Here is an 18,273-nt window from a genome sequence, read left to right on the forward strand (position 1 = left end):
TCTGCACGCAGAAAAAAATTTCAATTCCTGCACGGAGAAAAATAATTTTGCTCTTTTAGCAAAATCGTCGTTGCTACTGCATTCGTAGTGACAGCAAAAAATTTAATTAACGTAACTAATTATTCATTGTCAGAGCAGAGTTAGTTTCGTTGCTAGGATAAAAAAATTGATTGGGTATATTTATCCTAAGAATCACGTTAATTTGCAAAATAATGTATCCTTAGCAAATTTATTTGCTATCGAAGCAAAACTGCAACTGCTTATACAAATCCATCATGGTTCTTATAGCAAAATAATTTGTAGATTCAGCAAATTATATTCAGTAAATAGTGATTAGTACTTTTAGCAAATCTTTTTGCTGTCCATATAATGAAAAGATTTTGTTAGACTAGCAGAAAGTTTGTTGGGCCAGTAAATTATTTTTCTCCGTGTGTAACCTGTATGAGAATCCGACGAGGAATTCGCTGATGAAAAATAATATCTCCGTTATTGTGACCAAAAACATTCGTCAAAGGTGAACACTCAGCTGCATTAAAACTCGATTGAGATCACTGATCAGCTGAGTAAAAGCCTCCAATGGAAATCTTCCTGTTCCTGAGTTTTTCATCTCAAGCCCCCAACTAGCAGAAAATTCAGTTACACTAACGGAGTCGTTTTTCCCGTTTGCCTTCAATCCGAATCATTGTTACTGATTCACTTTGAGAGAGAACAGTCCATGTCATCCCGACGCGACAAACGTCATACGTGATTCGCGCCTGTCCCCGTTCGCGCGATGGAGGCTAAACAAATCGCCGACTCGGAGGGATCGAAAAGGCGAATTGAGCTCGCGCTCCTCCGCGCCCCTAAGTAGGTCTTTAGCCGCTGAAGACCGTTATCCGGCTCGCGACCTTCGGCAAACAATCCATCTCCGGCGATTCATTCGCGCGACACGGCGCGCTTTATGTACATCTCCGACTCGACCGGATCTTGCGGCACACTATTTGGCTCGTCCGGCTTCTGCCGCAGCTGAAGCTATGTTTGCTTCCGGCGGGGCCAACGAAGGAGGCGAGATCGGTTCGGGCACTGCCGATGTTGGTCACGCATGGTCGAACTGTGTGCTCGCGGACACCGGTCCGCTCGAGAACCCGAGGAAACGTCACGTGTGGATAACTGAATGTCGCTACATTCTAAAAGGTAGCCACCAATTTTGGGAAGTTGAGCTTTCGCCGGAGAAAGGATAGTTTCGGGAAAAGTAAGCTACCTAAAAGTCTTGTATCGCTAAAACCAGCAGAGATTAATTTTTTATGAACAAAGAAGCCTTAATAATATTGAAAATTTCATGATTTTTTATGCTCGTCAGTTGACGTAGTGAATTCTCAAAAGTGATGGACTTGAGTGCCTTTCAGAATACAACCACATTTTCATCAGTATTTCTACCTTATTTGGATACATTTATTGTCACGCACAAGAATTTCTAGCGTGTTATTTCTCGCCTCTGACGTCATGATCCAACATGACAAAAACGAAGTGTTCAGAATATTGGTGTCCCAAGTTCTAAAAAGATTATCCTTTAAAAAGATTATCCTAATTAATTATAGAATAATGACGATTGATTTCCAAGTGGGAAGAATTCTCCATAGAGTTCCTCAGACCATCGCGACGACAACATCGTCGTCAGTCAACGTCACTTTATCATATCGAAGTATCTCAAGACGGACCTCGGAAACCTTGGAGTAACGTTCTCCACCTTCTCTTCGGATCTCTTCTCGTGCGAAGTCCCGGATAGCGGATGAGGAACATCACGTGTAACCTTCGACTTGGTACGTCATCGGCATATTCAGAGCCCGGAGGGCAGGCCGCCTCCGCGGATTCTCTCACGTGCTTCTCCTTTTCCGGGAGCCACTGGCTCGACCGGTTGGCCTTCGACAGATCGGTCGGTCGGTCAATCGAGTAAAATTGCCAAATGTCGTTAGCCGACGTCATCTCTCTTCTCTTCTCTCGTCGATGCAATCGGTCCGATCCTCCCGTGGAACAGACGGGCGAACGAGCGGCCAGGTAGCCGGCTAATTTACGAGGTAAGTCGGCGATGGCCGATGGTGTCAAGGTAGGGAGTTCACGGCGGAGTGAATGCCTTTCTCGTGGCTGTGCCGATCTCAGTACTCCTGGTGCCGCGCACCGACCGATGGGACTCGTCGTTTCCTCGCGCGTTGTCGCGGTGTAAAAACGCGAAGACTTTGTTCGTCCGTCCGGGTGCCAGCCGGTACGAAGTGCGTCAGATCAAGATTAGTCAATCGCACGGCGAGCTCTGATTGATCGTGGCTCGCATTGTCATTGACCGAAGATCACCGGCCTGAGTAACGCGCTGACCAGGCGAATTGACTTTCAGGTGACAGCTCGAGTTATGAGACGCGTTGAATGCTTTTCATGTAGAAGTGGGTGACGTAAGACTCTAGATATTGATATCTTTATTATTGATACGCATACACTGAGAAAGAAATGCTTGACAATTTATTCGTGGGATATAAATTTCGTTCACAGAAATGAATTTTGTATCCTACAAGCCAATTTTCAAGCATTTTTTTCAGTATAGGTGTTGACGGTTTCAGACTTTCGTCGGTCTTTTTGCTCCTTCATTGATAAAGTCAGAAGTGGACTTTTACAGGCGCGCGTGGTCCTTGATATCTGACCGACAAGTTGATGAAGTATTGAAGTTGCGTCTGTCAAGTCGAATCTGACGATCATGCGGGGTTTTTTTTCTTGAAGACGATTATTCTTCGCGACTTTAGTCTCGAGATCTTCAGGTCGGCTTCCGAGGATACGTCACAGAGCTCACAGTTGCGTGGTCTTTGATTAATTCGCTCGAGATGACAGTGACAATTCGGAATACTGGAGAATGTTCGAGAGAGATGTGTCGAGTAACACGAAGTTACGAGCATGTGCTGTTCTCTCGGTTTGGAATTTTAAGTAGTTTGGTTGAATAAGTCAAGTTAATGAGACGTATAATGAAAGTGAACAGATGTCCGAGTTCAGCATCCGAAGTTCGATGAAGAAAGTGTATTCGAGGAAGCACTTATATGATAATCTCAGGTTTATAATAACTCCACGCAGAAATATTTTTACAGTAAAAATGCCATAGAATTTTGTAATTGAGGAACAGATCGACATTCTTTAATAATCGACTGTTCTCTCACACATTTCATACACTGAGAAGAAAATATTTAAAAATTTATTTGTGGAGTATAAATCCGAGTCGAAACTTTGGTCCTATTTAAACCTTGAATTCTATAACGTAATAGGAGCTAAATTAGCAAAGTAGATTTAATTCTAATGATAAGCAATTTACTCCTACTTTGACTTTAATTATGTCTGAAATTTCTCTTTCCATTTTAACATCAAAGTAAGTTGTATTATAGATTTCAGAGTATCAAAATAGGTTTGAATAGTTGAATGGAATAGTAAGGCTGAATCAAAATTTCGTCTCGGTAAGTTCATTTCTACGAAATAAAGTTTATTTTTGTGAAATAAAATTTCTTTTTCTGTAAATAAACTTTATATCCTACAAATAAATTTTCAAATATCTCTCTTCTCTGTGTGTATGTATGCCACTTCTATTTTAGGAACTGAAATGTATATTGAAAAATTTGCTATATTTCTAGCAAAATTTACTAGATTCTTTGGCACAGAGGATAGACTTCTATTGGCAGTATATTTTTGAACTATTAGAAAATTGTAATAAAGTAAAATTGATATTAAAACTCCTAGCTTCTCGCATTTCTATCTCTATTTAATGACGTCTATCTCTTTTTAATGACGTCAGAAGCGAGAAAATGCATGCTAAAAATTCTTGCAAAATACATTGAAATATAAATTTATATATTCATAAAGTAACACTTGCAATTGATTAAACAAATTTGTAAGATATTCCGTACACTCCCCTTTTACTCTAACAATCAATAATTTATTGTAAATTAATCTGAATAGAAATAGGCGAAGAAATAGGTTAAGAAGATGAATTGTATGTCACGTTAATTTACGACAAATTATTGATTGTTAGAGCAAAAGGGAAGTGCACGGAATATCTTACAAATTTGTTTAATCGATTGCAAGTGTTACTTTATGGATATATATTTTTATTTTAACGTATTTCGCAAGAATTTCTAGCATGCATTTTCTCGCTTCTGACGTCATTAAAAAGAGATAGACAATACGAGGAGCCTTAAAATTGAAAAAAATTTGTGTAAAGGGGGTTTAATATAATATTTTCTCTTGGTATAGATATTTTTAATACTACTCACGGGAACAAAATACCACATTTGCACGGTTAACCGAGAATTATTTCCTTCGTGGTCGAGGAAAATTTGATTTTCGAAGTAGGCTGGAACAAAGGAACGCGAGATGTTTCGCAAGTACATCTGCGGCGAGGTCAGAACAACGAATCGGCCATAAAGTTTCGAATGCTGAATCCCTAATGGATTAACGGTTTTAGAAAGTCACGAGACAGCCGACAGAATGCGAATCCGAAATGCAGGAGTTGTCATGAAATCATGGAAGGACCAGGATTGAAAGTACATTTGCAATTGGGCATTCGCGCGGGAGATTATTCGGTCGTTATTTGTATTATTCGTCGAAACATCGGATGCAGCAATGACGAGTATCCCTAAAGACGTAATCTCGAGTCTGTGCAAAAAAATGATTACGAGAAACGGTGCTAATTCGATGGTCGACTGAAAGTGGAGAAAAATTGACGCGATGGCGCCGACATTCTCGACATCCACGTTGTCTGGACGTTGTCAGGAGACAGACAATTAGTAGAATTGAACGAGAACATTCGTGAAGTCGCGCGAGTATATCCTCTGCGATAAATTGGCTTATTTAGCGAATAATTGCAGCATGCGAGACCGTTTTTAATTGGCGAGTTTTAGCTCACAAACACGATACGGCGAAACGCGACAGACTCGACGAACTAGATAGTCGAGACTTTCGATGCTGGGACTTATTAATTTACCGTTACTAGACGCGACTATGCTCATCGCCGACCTGCATTCAATTCTAGCCGTCGTGTTTTCGTGCATATATCGAACATCGCATTCAACGTAACAATTCTCCACATGTAAATATTCTTATCTCCTCTTCAGCCACATACGTGCGTGAGCAATATTGAATACACTAAATTGATGCAGAACATCTGTCATTTCTCTGTTGAATGAACAGAGGAAGTTTGAGTACTAAGAGGATGCCACACACTGAAAGAAATGTTTGAAAATCTTTTTTTCACTTTTTTCCATTGGATTTTACAGAATTCCAAGTGCTTATGCAGAATGAAAGTACAAATGTCAATGGCAGAATACTCGACATTAAAAAGAATATAAAAATTTAAAAATATTTTTTATTTACATATATTCTTATAGTTTTGGTATAACATGACCATGTATATTCTGTTATATATCAACATTTGTGCTTTCTCTGTGCAAACATTTCACAATTCTATACAATCAAATAGAAGAACAGTGCAAAATAAATGAAAGTTGCATTATGTCGGCGTTAAAAGGAAAATAGAAAGTATTCGTTGGATGTCTGAAAAAATAGCGAGTCTCGACGTTAATCATTTTATTCATGAAAATTACTGTTATCTTGAGACTGAACAGTTTGATTTTCCTATGTTATTTGACAAACACGTGACAATTCTCCATATGTAGATATTCTTATCTCCTTAGCCATATGCGTGCGTAAGCAATATTGAATACACTAAATTGATACAGAACATCTGTCATTTCTCTGTTGAATTCTTCCAGGAAGTTTGAGTACTAAGAGAATGCCACACACTGAAAGAAATGCTTGAAAATCTTTTTTTCACTTTTTTCCATTGGATTTTACAGAATTCCAAGTGCTTATGCAGAATGAAAGTACAAATGTCAATGGCAGAATACTCGACATTAAAAAGAGTATAAGAATTTAAAAATATTTTTTATTTACATATATTCTTATAATTTTGGTATAACATGGCCATGTATACTCTGTTATATATCAACATTTGTGCTTTCTCTGTGCAAACATTTCACAATTCTATACAATCAAATAGAAGAACAGTGCAAAATAAATGAAAGTTGCATTATGTCGGCGTTAAAAGGAAAATAGAAAGTACTCGTTGGATGTCTGAAAAATAGCGAGTTTTGACGTTATTCATTTTATTTATGAAAGTTAATGCTATCTCGAGATTGAACAGTTTGATTTTCCTATGTTATTTGATAAACACGACCGATCTTTTGTAGCAACTTGACATACTCATCCCGCGTATCGTCAACCAGATGCGTTCAATGAAAGAATTATCCTTAGACAGCTGCTCGTGAGAATCGGAGAGATCGAACGAGGAGAAAACTGTCGAAGCACAGAAAAGAAATCTCCGACTTCCTCCTCATTAAATATGAAGCACTTGTCGAACAAAAGGTGCGTGTATCGCACCTTGATCATGTTCTCGTGCACGAAGAAAATTAATTTGCTGGTCCAGCAAATTTTCTGCTGGTCTAACAAAATCTTTTCGTTATTAGCAAAAATATTTGCTAAGAGTACTATCATCATTTGCTGAATATAATTTGCTGAATCTACAAATTATTTTGTTACAAGAACCACGATGGATTTATATAAGCAATTGCAGTTTTGCTCCGACAGTAAATAAATTTGCTAAGGATACATTATTTTGCATCAATAGCAAATTAACGTGATTCTTAGGACAAATATACACAATAGATTTTTTTCTATCCTGCACTGTAAAAACTGATGTGTTAAATTTAACATTTCATGTGTCCCAAATCATCCACTCTCATTTATGTGTAAATTTAACACAAAACAAATGTGGTAAAATGTAACATGCATAATATATAAAAAATTAACACAAGAATTTAACACTTGAATACCATCAGGAATCACAGTTTGTGTTAAATTGACATATGCATAATGTTAAATTAATTAAAATAAAACGTTACTTTAACATTTAAGAGAAGTATTAATCTATGGTTTTGATGAAATGAAAATGTTAAATTGACATAATCTATGTCTGACATATTAAATATGTCAACTTAACACAACCTGTGATTCCTAACGGTATTCAAGTGTTAAATTCTTGTGTTAATTTTTTCCATATTATGCGTGTTACTTTTTAACACATTTGTGTTAAATTTACACATAAATGAGAGTGGATGATTTGGGACACATAAAATGTGTTAAATTTAACACATCAATTTTTACAGTGTGGCAACGAAACTACTTCTGCTCTGATAACGAATTTGTAAAATTAGTTACGTCAACTAAATTTTTTTGATGTCACTACGAATATGCAGTAGCAACGACGATTTTGCTAAAGGAGCAAAATTATTTTTCTCCGTGTGCGCATCGCCTTAAACAACACGTGCGCCACACGAACGCTCTTTGTGCCCGTTGCTTCCTCGCAGATTTTTCTTCAGGACCAAGGCACGTGGCCGGCATGCTCGAACCACCGCCGTCGTCACTCTCTCTCGCAGCCGCTTTTCCCTGGCATTTCGGGGTCGCGTTTCAACACGCGAGTACTTTCGATGCGGGTCTCAGACATTAGCCACTTCTCGACCCAATCCTCGTCGGGTGAGCTCGATTTTAGATATCACGTGCGGGACTCGCCCACGTGAAAGGCGCGAAGTGTTGACTCATTAATGACCGCCGTGGCGTTTGACTTTGATGTCAGCACCCGAGAATCTTCTCTTCAGCGAGATCGTCTTATATGAAGAGAAGATACCCCAGTCAAAATTTTGGTCTTATGTTAAACCTTGAATTGTACAGCGCAGTAGGAGCTAAGTCAGCAAAGTAGGTTCAATTCTGATAATACAATTTACTCCTACTTTGGCTCTGATCTCTCTTAACCTTCTAACCGTGTTCGTTTCGGATACACTTTGACCATGTTCAAGGTCTAAATAGATCCAATGGTGAGAACTCACTATTTAATTGACATATATGTATTTTTTTATATCTTTTATTTTAGCATTATATGAAGTAATTTAGTACAATATGTACTGACTTTTTCTAAAATAAGTCGCGAAGTATCACATTTGTATCTAGAATATTACAAAAGCTGTGTGAACTTTGAAACTGCTCTGGGTTAAAAAAGCACCCAGCTAGAATACGGCTAGAAGGTTAAAGTGAATCAGTGAAGTCACTGATATCAGTTATGAGTATAGCACTGAGCATTTTCAGTGCTGTACTTATAACTGCAATCAGTATATATTCACTGTTTTCAGTGATGTTTGACTGATTCATTTTAAGAGAGATAATATCCGAAATTTTCTTCAAAATAAGTTGTATCATAGGTTTCAAAGTATCAAAATAAGTGTTGGATGGAATAATGAGGCTGAAAGTAGAAACAAAATGTCGATTCGGGTATTGCAATAAAAATTACAATAAAGTTTTGTAATCTTCAGCTTATACAGAATTATAATCGAAATTTCTCTATTCGCTTCAAAGTATTATGCAAAGTATTATATATATTGCGTGTGTTGTAATTTTTACTACAATGTATTTTCTTTATGTAAAAGTCAAATTGATCAAATCGTATAATTTCACGTGGCGAGCTTCAACGCTCACATTCTCTGTGACGATCGGCAGTCGAAGTCCCGCTAATCCTGCGGAACGCACGCGTGGGATTTTGCACGTGTCGCAACAGAGAGAAGGAAGAAGACACGGATTGCAGTCTCGCGGACGCGTAATCACGATTGTCTAGTTGCTCGCGTTTTTACGCGAGCGACTTTATTGCTCTCGATGTAAATGGAACGGCACGGAAGAACGTCTCGAAGTTGTCTCGCTGAGGCACGAAATCCTCTACCTGTTTTCACCGCGGCTCTATTCAACATCTGTTGTCGGGCAACGATCGAACTGATATATCGAGGACTATGCGCGCATTATAATCCAAGGCACGACCGCGATCGCGCCCCGTCGTAACACACTTTCCTCTACCAAAGCGAAGTCCGTCTACAAATGCGCGACAACGATATTCGCCGATGACTCGCCGGTCTTAATTAACCCGACGTTCAATTAAGCTGACGTGCGGCACCTTCGCGCTGCGATTTTCTCGACGAACATACCGCAGTATTTTTCCGCAACTCTGTTCTCATCGCACTTCTCGTAATCTCGGAAATATAAAAAACAACAAGAATCTCTAAAGAAGAAATTGTTCATGAAGAAAACAATTGCTCACTCAAAAAATACATCCTTAGCAGAATCTTCACGGAGAAAAGTAATTTAGCTCTTTTAGCGAAATCGTCGTTGCTATTGCATGTTCGTAGTGATATCAAAAAAATTTAGTTGTAACAAATTTCACAAATTATTCGTTATCAGAGTAAAAGTAGCCACACGCAAAAAAATGACTTAGTAATACCAGCTAAACCGCGGTAGCTGATTTAAACTTAGTCAAAAGGCTAATCGTTTAACTGTCAATGCTAAGAATTGGCTATGACAGCTAAAATGCATTTGCTATGAAATACAAATATATTAGGTGACATTAAAAATGCACATTATTTCAAATAGCTAAGAAAATGGCAGTTATTCCTAAATTTCTTATCGTATGCATATATTAACCCTTTCACTGCCAGAGTATTTAGATGAAATGTGTCCAGACTGCCGAACTTAGAAACTTTGACAATTTTAACTGGACATACTATTTTTGGAGTATTTTCATCGACATGTTACCTATTTTGTTTAAAAGTTTTTTTACTGACCATTTTTTTATACTACATAATAAATTGAGTTCATTTGTGCCGCTTATGCGATAAAACGAAAAAAAAACAAAAAAAACAAAAAACAAAAAAGGATAAAAAAAAGCAAAAAAAAGTAGGATGCTAAATCCTTTTGACAACCTCCTCGACGGTGCATCCTGGGTTCGGATGATGTCAAGAGTAATTCACGCAAAGGTGAATCAGCGGGTCAAACTACGATGAAAATGATATATCTGGTAAAAGTAGCAAAAAGTCATGAATTGAGTTACTTTTACCCATAAATGATATAGCTTATCAGAATAACACTGTTTAAATATGGCATAAAACTTAAGTGTGCGAGAACAAAGATTTTCCAAAAAATGAAAAAAATAGTCATTTTCTTATAGCTCTAGTCGGTCAAGGGTGCGAGATAGTATAAAATGGACCTCGGAATCATATTCAGCGACCCCGAAAACATAGGAAAACACATTCTGTTCACGTTTAATGCATTATCAGGCGTCAGTAGAGCATTTATTTATAGGACAAAGATTTGTGATTTTCCGGCAGTTTGGACCAAGTCCAAAAAAACAAAGATCTTTGTTCTCGGCAGTGAAGGAGTTAAAGAAGTTTGTCGCACAACTACAATCATTTGCTACAGTCATTTGTTTCTAGCAGCTAATATTTCTCGCACCTAAGTTTAAACAGCGAATAAATTTAGCTTCGGTAGTATCGACATTAGCTGTCCTTATGTCAGTAATACATCTTATCTGCTACAATTATTTTTTAGCTCTGGAAGCTAGTTCTTTTTTTGCGTGCAGGATAGAAAAAATTTGTTGAGTGTATTTGTCCTAAGAATCACGTTAATTTGCTATTGATGCAAAATAATATATCCTTAGTAAATTTATTTTCTACCGGAGCAAAACTGCAACTGCTTATATAAATCCATCATGGTTCTTATAGCAAAATAATTTGTAAATTCAGCAAATTATATCCAGCAAGTAGTGATTAATACTCTTAGCTAATAACAAAAAGATTTTGCTAGACCAGCAGAAAATTTACTGGGCCAGCAAATTACTTTTCTCCCTTCTTCTTGTATAAAATATTCACTGTGACAATATCCGTCATATTTTTACCAATTACAACGATCAGGCAGGGAAAAGTTCTAGAATTAATTAGTCTTTAAAGTCAATAAAATGCCAGAATAAAAATTCTGAAAACGTCCTCTTTTCGTATATATGTGTGTGTGTATGAAATAAAATATCTCCATATATTTCTTATTAAAACTCCTGTAGCCTCTTAAGTCACCGCGGTTCGGTTGGTGACGTCAGAAACGAAGGAAACCATGCTCGAAATTTCTGCAAACCACGTTTAATAAAAAGATATATCATTCAAATGACATCTATTTTGCACACTTGCAAAATGCTCCGGACAGCCGAAATTATTATTATTTCTTTTGCCGAAATAATTCTTAAATAACCGCAAGATAAATACGAGAAATCGTTTTGACAGAAAATCAGTGTGTAACTCGATGCCTTAACTCCTAAATCTTTTAACCAATCTAAATCAAATCTTGCGAAAAATGTAGACTACATGAAACTTGGACCCTCTCCCTCTAATTTCATCCCCTTGACACTTTGTGATAATTTAAGTTTAGATGATATAAGAGGCCCGGATATTTTAAGCTAGTAACGAATAAAAATAGATTAATAACAAAAAAATAAATTTCCTCGGGGTAAAGCAACATCCCGTTGCGAACTACCCTTCAAATGCGCGATGATTGTAATATTTCTCACATCTACAGAGTCGATCGATCATGAAACTAAGTCCTCTTCCTCTTCGCAGAATCATGATCGGGCTCGCAAGCCTCCTCTTCCTCGCGGTCGGCTTGGCGAACGGCCAACTCAACTTCGAGGGAAACCCGCTCACCGAGTATACCGATTACACCGCCGAGGAGAGCAACCTCTCGGAAAAGAGCGTCAGAGAAAAGGACATCTCCATCGACCTCTTGTCGAACTCGGCGGTGTCGCGTCCTCAGAGGCTCTATCCGGTCTTCGAGAATCCTGAGAGTCCTCGAGAACCGACCAAGACCATGGACGATCTGTTCTCCGACAAATCGCAACATGTGCTCTCGGTCCACAGCCCACGCTCGCAGGACGTATCCTCGCGACAGTTGCAGATCTCCGCCGACCAGAACTCGCCGATCGATTCGGCGGAGTTCGCGCTCAACACCTTCCTGAACTCCAAGACACCCGAGGAGTCTCGTGTGTCGCTCGACTATTTCCTGCGCAGCCAACAATCACCAGAGGCCCAGTCCCGCTCGTCCGACGTCACCGTGATCGACCAGGATAAGATACTCGAGCGAATGGACACTCAGCCGATCATCCACCGAGTGGAGCAACGGCAACCGCTGCTCTCTCAAGTGGAACAACGACAACAGCCGTCGCTGCCCCAGGCAGAGCACACGATTCACCTTCATCTGACGCCGCAGATGGACCAGGGTCAGCTGATATCGCAGCTGATGCCGCAACAGATCGACCAGCAACGGCAGCAACTGTCGACCGGCCAGAGTTTCGCTTACGCGGCGCAACCGGTCGCCCAGACAGTGATGCAACCGATAGTCAGGGCTCCAGCGGGTGTCCTGGGTCCGGCGACGATGCTGCAGCCGGTGCCGATCGGGCCTGGCGTGCAGGTGAGGAACGACATGATGATGCCGGCGATGTGGCGGCAGAGGATGAAGAGGTTACGCGCGAAGCCGTTGCCGGGCGTCCTCCCGCAGGCCAGGATCGCGCCCGGGTTGTACAAAGGACCTGTCACGGGTGAGTCTTTTCCGTCACATATCGAACAATGCTTCTATTTATTTTTGCACGTGCTTTCATTGCGTAAAACGCAATAAATAAATACGAGAAATCGTTTTGACAGAAAATCAGCTGTATGTGATTTGATGCTTCAACTTCTAAATCTTTTAGCCAATCTAAACCAAATCTTGCATACTCTCCAGGATCTTGCGGAAAATGTAGATTACATGAAATGTAGACTACTTGGATCCTCTCCCCTCTAATTTCATCCCCTTGATACTTTGTGATAAGAAAAGCATTCTGTACAACCAATACGACGTAAACTCTGCGGAGAAATGTTAGCATACTGTCGATAAAATCTTCAGCATCCCTTTAACGCAGTTTATTGTCATATCTTCGCATATCTTTCACGGTAATTTTCTGCTTGAGAGACCGTGTCGCAGCTAAAAAATCTTGCTCTCTGCCGGCGGTCCTTTCATTTTGTCTTTTTGCTGGTACACGAAGTCGCGACTCCATCGATCACGTTTAGCTAAATCTGCCGCTAACAACTGAACATACATATTTACAGATTACCGATTGTAAATGCCTTTTTTACGATCCGCCGCGCGCTAATACATAACTCAGTGATCGTCGGAAACTGGCTGTCGCGCGTAACGAATTAATCGCACGGCAAATTCTTTCCTCGAGGAATATTTCTTTCGAAACAAGCGACAGCTCACGCGTCGTGATTCTTTCCTTCCCTTCCTCCTCTTCGACTGGAGTAGACATCGAGACACGTTTGCTTTGCAGAAACGCAATAAGTCGCGATCGAATGGACTAAAAATATATGAACATTTATTTGTGGGATACAAGATAAATATCCCAATGACCAATTGACTTTACAATATCATTCTCATTATCTAAATACTCTTGCAATCTCCTCTCATAATATAAGATTCGATTACTGGAACATTCATCTTGAATGTTTATCTCTCTGTGAAGTAAACTTTTATTTCTCCCACAAATAAGTTTTCAAGTATTTTATTTTCTTATTGCATTACACCTAATTAATAATTTGACTTTCTCATGTTCTGTCCACCTGTGTGACTCTTTCTTCCGCTTCTTCCTTCAGTACCCTTCAAGGCCCAGGCGCCGGTGGAGGTGATCTACACGAAACCACCGGGTTTCCATCGAGGACCGGCGAACATGATCGGCAACCCGTCCTTTGAGGACGCTGGCGGTTGGTTCCCCGACTCCGATTATCCGCCGCCCTCGAAGGACGTCTACTATTCTCAGCTGTACACGCAGTCCTATGACCCGCACTACTACAACTACATCGCCGCGACCGGCAAGATACGGCCGCATCTGTACGGCAAGCTCGGCAAGCGCAAGGAGGACCCGGACGGCGGCATCTGGTCGGAGCTCTACCGCGGCTTCACCCAGCACGGTTTGAAGAATCTTATGACGCCGACCTTCCTCCTAGGCATGACCCTGCCGGTGGTGACGCTCATGCTTTCCGCCCTCGTGCAGAAACGCTCCATCGCGAGGGCGGACGCCCGCGACTTTGCACAGGAAGACGCACTCCGGGAGTACCTGGAGAGGCTGCAGCGGGCAATGATGTGTTACGGGGCTAACAGGAGCACCTCGGCGAAACGCGAGGATGGGTGCTGAAGGCTGTGAAGAGAACGCTACGACCGATCTGGGCGAGTGATTTACGATCTACGAGTGATCTACGATTGAGGGGTTTGCGCATGGAAGAGAGAGAGAAAGAGAGAGAGAGAGAGAGAGGCAGAGAGAGGCGCAGGATTCTGAGATTTCCTACTTTAGTATAAGGATCACATCTATTAATTCAAAGTGCAAAACTCAGAGATGGTCGCGTTCATTGAGAAATACTCCATGAGGACACAAACTTCGCCGTTCTCAAGTAAGTAATCCAAATCATTAGCAAAAAGATTTGAACCGAGGAACACGTCGTCGCTAAGAAACATGCACTAAAAAAAAGAAACCTCTTGAAAATTTATTTGTAGGATATAGATTTTATTTCTGTGAAATAAAGTTTATTTCTCTCTCTCTCTCTCTCTCTCTCTCTTTTATGAATAAAACTATATTCATCGCAAATAAATTTTCAAGTATCCTTTCCTCAAGACGTTCGGGTGAAACGCGTCGAACGCAGAGGATCCTCGGAAATTTATGTAAACCCGTTTTCTCTCACTTTGACATCTCAGATTCTCATGTCTTCTGTCGCGAAGTACGCCGAGAAAAAAATACCGGAACATTTATTTGTAATTAAGAGTTTTGGTTTCACAGAAATAAGCGTTATTTTTGTGATTCTTTTTTCTTTATATTACATAACACCCAAGTATTCTTTTCTCAGTGTGTAACTTGGATTTTCGCGTATGAATTATCGCTTTCAAATCACAGTATGTGAGTAAAGTGATCACAGTGATGTAAAGAGGGGAAAAAGCAGCGGTGATCGAAGCGCTCAGCTTCAGCTGAGAGGATCCAGACGAATCGGAGGTTCTCGATACAACGGAACGACCGTTTCTCGCGCTCGCGGCTTGTTAGCATTTGCCGTGCACGCTCGAATTCTTGCGATCACTTCTAGAGCAGGCCCGAAGAATGATACACGCGCGCGTGTTCCCGCGTTGTGTCATTAGCGTTACGCAAGACCGGCGTCTCTCCGCCGTCTCTCTGTCAAACAGGTGTGTCATTACCGGCGGCAAAGGAAGAAAAGGTGCGAGAAACGCCGCTGAAACCATTGAATAAAGAATACCAGTGCTGGGATTTCTGTAACTCGTTATTAGAGTTAACGACAGTTTCGTTATCGTTTCGCAGCTTTTGTATATCGTAGAAAAACTTCTGTAACGAGTTACAGAATCCCAGCACAGGAAGGAATATGTTGCGATATATCGTGGGTAATCGATTGTGTTGCATTGGTTCAGTTTGATGACGTGAAGTGCGTCATAAGGTGACGTTACTGGAAACACAGTCTGGCGGTATACTTTAAACATCTTGGAAGTGCACTGTTAGAAAACTTCTCTCTAAATAATTTAATAACTGGGTATTAAATTTAATAACTGGGATGTGAAGTTTTTTTTACATAACTATGTTATAAAAAGTAATAGTAAAATCAATATTATATTTTTAATAACACATAGTTGCATAATTTTTGCGATAGCATAAAGGAGAACCAATGAAGAGATTTCTGGATAGCTCCGTTGAAATCTCGATGAAGGCCACGATGCTTTGCAAGCTGAATCTTTCAGGTCACGTGACTGAAACAGTCTCGTATTTATGATATATTAGAAAAATTATTCTAACATATCACAACGTGTTATAATGTTTCATAATAAGAAAACATGGAATATAAGATAGAAAATATTAGATTTCATAAGAAATATGAAATATTATAACTAATTTATAACCAATAATTCTAATGTTATGAAAATCTTCACTATTACTAATTTTAATATCAAATTCTTAAATTTACTTACAAAAATGTTATTATTTTTAAGAACTTTTCTAACAGTGGCAAAGGAATATTAATTTTAAAAGAATAATAGAAAAATTGTATTTATATTTTGCTCATATTGATGAGGGAAATAAAATTAGTCACTTGTAATAATTTTCTCTTCAATACGTTTACGCATCTTCGTCTATTCCATTGATTGACAATATTACGTCATAACATTTACTTCGATTCCATAGTATCGATAGTCGCATTTGGTGCACTTTCACTACGTCACATCCTTCTAACAGAGAATTTTCTCTTTATGCTCCTTCCTGGTATTCTTTATTCTGTGGCTGAAACTGTTTTCCATTACACTTTCCGCGTGATTTAGGGAAAATTAATTGCGACCACGAGACATGGGCCAGGCCAGGGCCTTCTGGCCGATGTTGCCGCGGCGAAACACTGTGTATGTATAATGCATACGTGTACGTGCGTGCGGTACACGTATATCATCGCCAACAAAGACATAATATATTCGCGTTAACGAAAGCGCGCGCTTCGCGTTCATTCTTCCCTCCGCAAAACACGCGGGAATTCCCACATTATTCATCTGAGCGTGCCAGATTGAAAGCGCGTAGAGCTACTTTTCTTTTTTTTTCAGAGCGCGATAATGAAATCGACGTGAGAAAACTTTCGCGTGCTCGCTGGGCCGATCGCGCGCGATGCATGGAGGTGAGAGGGGGGAGTCCACGAAATCAAATCAGTTAGACTTATTGTTAGTTAATTGACAAGACGAGAGCCAACTTGAAGAGAGTGCAGTCGCGAACGTACACTGAGAGAGAAGATATCTAAAAATTAACAAATATTTCTTGGATGGGTTTCCATTAATACAGTGTCTGTCCTTTTTAGCTGAACTGCCCGAAATTGCTCAAATATATTTGTCTCACTCTAACTTACTGCACCAATATACAGCAATTCAGACAGTTTAACTAAAAAGAACGGACCTCTATTAAATTAAAATTCTTGTCACTTAAACCGAGTATTGTTTACTTGAATGTCTTTATGAGGATTGTGAAAACGAATGGAAAAAGGGAGAAATTAAGTGGACGAGTAAATAAAGGTGTAAATAAATTGAGACGAGACAGAAGAAATGAAGCACAAAAATAGGGCTCACTTCGAAATCTAATCTCGTTCGTGCGTTGCAGCCTACGCTTTCTGCTCACGTACAGGCGCACGCCTAATTTACGAGTTCATTAATATATGTTCAGGCTAACGTAATTGACCTTGCCGTTGAATTGCTAATCCGGCAACGTCCGCTGGAATCGCCGGCTCGTGCGTTGTATTAAACACGTGCGTGTGTTAAAAATGGTCGTATACACGAAAAAAAAAGTTCGGCTGGATTAAGCAAATTTTTGTCAGAATATGAACGAGCCAGGAATTCCGGTTGAAGATCTTAACTTGGACAGAATTATGATAACATCAACTGGAATTTTTTAGTCATATTTCACCAGAAACCTGCTTAATCCAACCAGGCTTTCTTTGTGTATACGAGCGAAAATAAATATCATGGCGAAGTGAAAGACACGGTTGATCGAAGTCGAATTCGGCATACGTGAAAAAAATTAATTACTACGGCAGTAATGATTGAGGGGACATGAGGTCGGTACAAGTTATTCTCCGCGTCTTTTTTACACTGAGGAAAAATACTTGAAAATTTATTTGTGGGATATAAAGTTTATTTACAGAAACAAATTTTATTTCACGGAAATAAAATTTTTTTTACTGCTACACTGAAAAAAATACTTGAAAATTTATTTGGATACGTGTGAGTGTGTGTGGGATAAAAGTTTATTTCGCAGAAATAAACTTTACAGAAATTAACTTTATTTTGCAGGAGCAAACTTTATGTATCCCGCAAATAAATTTTCAAATACCTTTTCCTCAATATATATCGACGAGAGCTCGATGAAAGATTGATGGAGAGCGATTCGCGAGATTGACGAATCGCTAAATACAAACACGCCGACACTTCGTACCGAGTCGCATTTACAGTTTAGAAAGTAATACACCGATAATCAGATCGACAACATAATGAGTGACCGGTTGCGCCGGATACGCCAGTTCTGTTGCGCAAAATGTAGTGTGCATCGTGATATTCTCGAGATGCACTTCTCGCGATCTAGAACGCAAAACCCGTCTCGAGTGTGTAAAACGTTTAAAATGTAGGCCGAGTATCATGGTGTCTTGCCAATTCTCTGCAATTCGTTCGGTCAAGCCGCCGAATGAACAGGATTCGAGGTGTTCCTTTTTCTCGCGCGATGAGTCGTTTGGAACGTTCGCGTGCGAGCAAATTTTTCAA

The 18,273-nt window shown here is 39.7% G+C and overlaps 1 protein-coding gene across 2 annotated transcripts; it reads left to right on the forward strand.

Moving 5' to 3' along the window:
• Positions 1-1,336: 1,336 nt before the first annotated feature.
• LOC116851187 lies at positions 1,337-15,881 on the forward strand. 2 transcript variants are annotated; one of them, XM_032830357.1, is made up of 3 exons: positions 1,337-2,054; positions 11,532-12,505; positions 13,596-15,881. In XM_032830357.1, exons 2-3 carry the CDS (start codon positions 11,536-11,538, stop codon positions 14,132-14,134), a joined length of 1,509 nt encoding a protein of 502 aa, XP_032686248.1. In that variant the 5' UTR covers positions 1,337-2,054; positions 11,532-11,535; the 3' UTR covers positions 14,135-15,881. The 2 variants fall into 2 exon arrangements, with proteins under 2 accessions (XP_032686248.1, XP_032686247.1); XM_032830356.1 differs by lacking the exon at positions 1,337-2,054 and adding an exon at positions 2,076-2,365.
• The last annotated feature ends 2,392 nt before the right edge of the window (positions 15,882-18,273 follow it).

The sequence above is a fragment of the Odontomachus brunneus genome, unplaced genomic scaffold (assembly GCF_010583005.1).
Source record: "Odontomachus brunneus isolate Ranch 3 - 2012 unplaced genomic scaffold, Obru_v1 Obru_scaffold_167, whole genome shotgun sequence".
NCBI lineage: Eukaryota > Metazoa > Arthropoda > Insecta > Hymenoptera > Formicidae > Odontomachus > Odontomachus brunneus.

What these genes read in the sequence shown, in the direction of transcription:
- LOC116851187 (XM_032830357.1), top strand. Translation starts at nt 11,536, where the DNA reads ATGATCGGGCTCGCAAGCCTCCTCTTCCTCGCGGTCGGCTTGGCGAAC. An exon ending in GTACAAAGGACCTGTCACGG is followed by an intron (nt 12,506 to 13,595) that starts GTGAGTCTTTTC and finishes TTCTTCCTTCAG; the next exon opens with TACCCTTCAAGGCCCAGGCG.